This window comes from Cyprinodon variegatus, unplaced genomic scaffold (assembly GCF_000732505.1).
Source record: "Cyprinodon variegatus isolate N-32 unplaced genomic scaffold, C_variegatus-1.0 Scaffold110, whole genome shotgun sequence".
Classification (NCBI taxonomy): domain Eukaryota; kingdom Metazoa; phylum Chordata; class Actinopteri; order Cyprinodontiformes; family Cyprinodontidae; genus Cyprinodon; species Cyprinodon variegatus.
The window spans coordinates 1,493,885-1,494,991 of NW_015150563.1; the positions used below are offsets into that span (position 1 = coordinate 1,493,885).

Sequence of the window (1,107 nt, forward strand, 5' to 3'; positions counted from 1 at the left end):
TCTAAAGAGGAGGACATTCTGAGCCTCCTTCTCTGAAGAGGAGGACATTCTGAGCCTCCTTCTCTGAAGAGGAGAACATTCAGAGCCTCCTTCTCTGAAGAGGAGAACATTCACAGCCTCCTTCTCTGAAGAGGAGGACATTCTGAGCCTCCTTCTCTGAAGAGGAGAACATTCACAGCCTCCTTCTCTGAAGAGGAGAACATTCACAGCCTCCTTCTCTGAAGAGGAGAACGTTCTGAGCCTCCTTCTCTGAACATCCAGCAAGAACCGAAAAGCACTGAAACCCTCAGCTAGTTTTTGTTGACGAACAGCGAACCTGCCAGACTAAACTGAGGGCAAAGCCCCCGTGACGCGTCGCCAACCTAAACAACGGGAAAGGGTGGGGCCTATGAGAGTCATCCAATCATAGAGAAGGCGTGCTTCCGCAGAAGAGCGCCATTGGTTGAAAGTTTGCGTTCCTGTGTTTATTATATAAAGGCTCCAACCTGCTGCAGGTCCAGCCAGCCTCACCTTGCCTAACATGTCGGTAGACAGCGTGTTCCGGACCCGGTCCCTCGGTGTCGCTGCCGAGGGGCTTCCCGATCAGTACGCCGACGGAAAGGCGGCCAAAGTGTGGGAGCTGTACATCGGAGACACCCAGAGCCGAACCCAGGAGTACCGGAGCTGGGTGGTTTCCCTGCTGAGGCAGCACGGCGTCCGGACGGTTCTGGATGCGGCCTGCGGTACCGGGTAAGGCTTCCGGGTTTAGGAAGGTTCTGATCAATCGGTTCTGTTCGGATGGGTTCCTGGTCCAGATTATTGTTGAACATGAAGCGGGAGGAGCAGGTCCACCCGGAACATGAGCCTCATTACCGGGACACACTCTGTGGAGGAGGAACAGCTGGACCACAATCCCAGGATGGTTCTGGTTCTACGGGGTCCAACGTGATCGGTACTCCATCCATCCATCCATCCATCCATACATCATCATCCATCCATCCATCATCCATCCATCATCCATCCATACATCATCATCCATCCATCCATCCATCCATCCATCCATCCATCATCCATCCATACATCATCATCCATCCATCCATCCATCCGTCCCTGCATCCATCCATACAT

General features: G+C 53.4%; 1 protein-coding gene across 1 annotated transcript in view; it reads left to right on the forward strand.

Moving 5' to 3' along the window:
- Positions 1–42: 42 nt before the first annotated feature.
- Positions 43–1,107, forward strand: part of gnmt (glycine N-methyltransferase) — a 14,632-nt gene continuing 13,567 nt past the window's right edge. Inside the window, exon 1 of the mRNA XM_015374894.1 lies at positions 43–729. Within this exon, the coding sequence (XP_015230380.1) occupies positions 521–729 (209 nt within the window). The 5' untranslated portion in view covers positions 43–520. The remainder of the gene's footprint in view (positions 730–1,107) is intronic.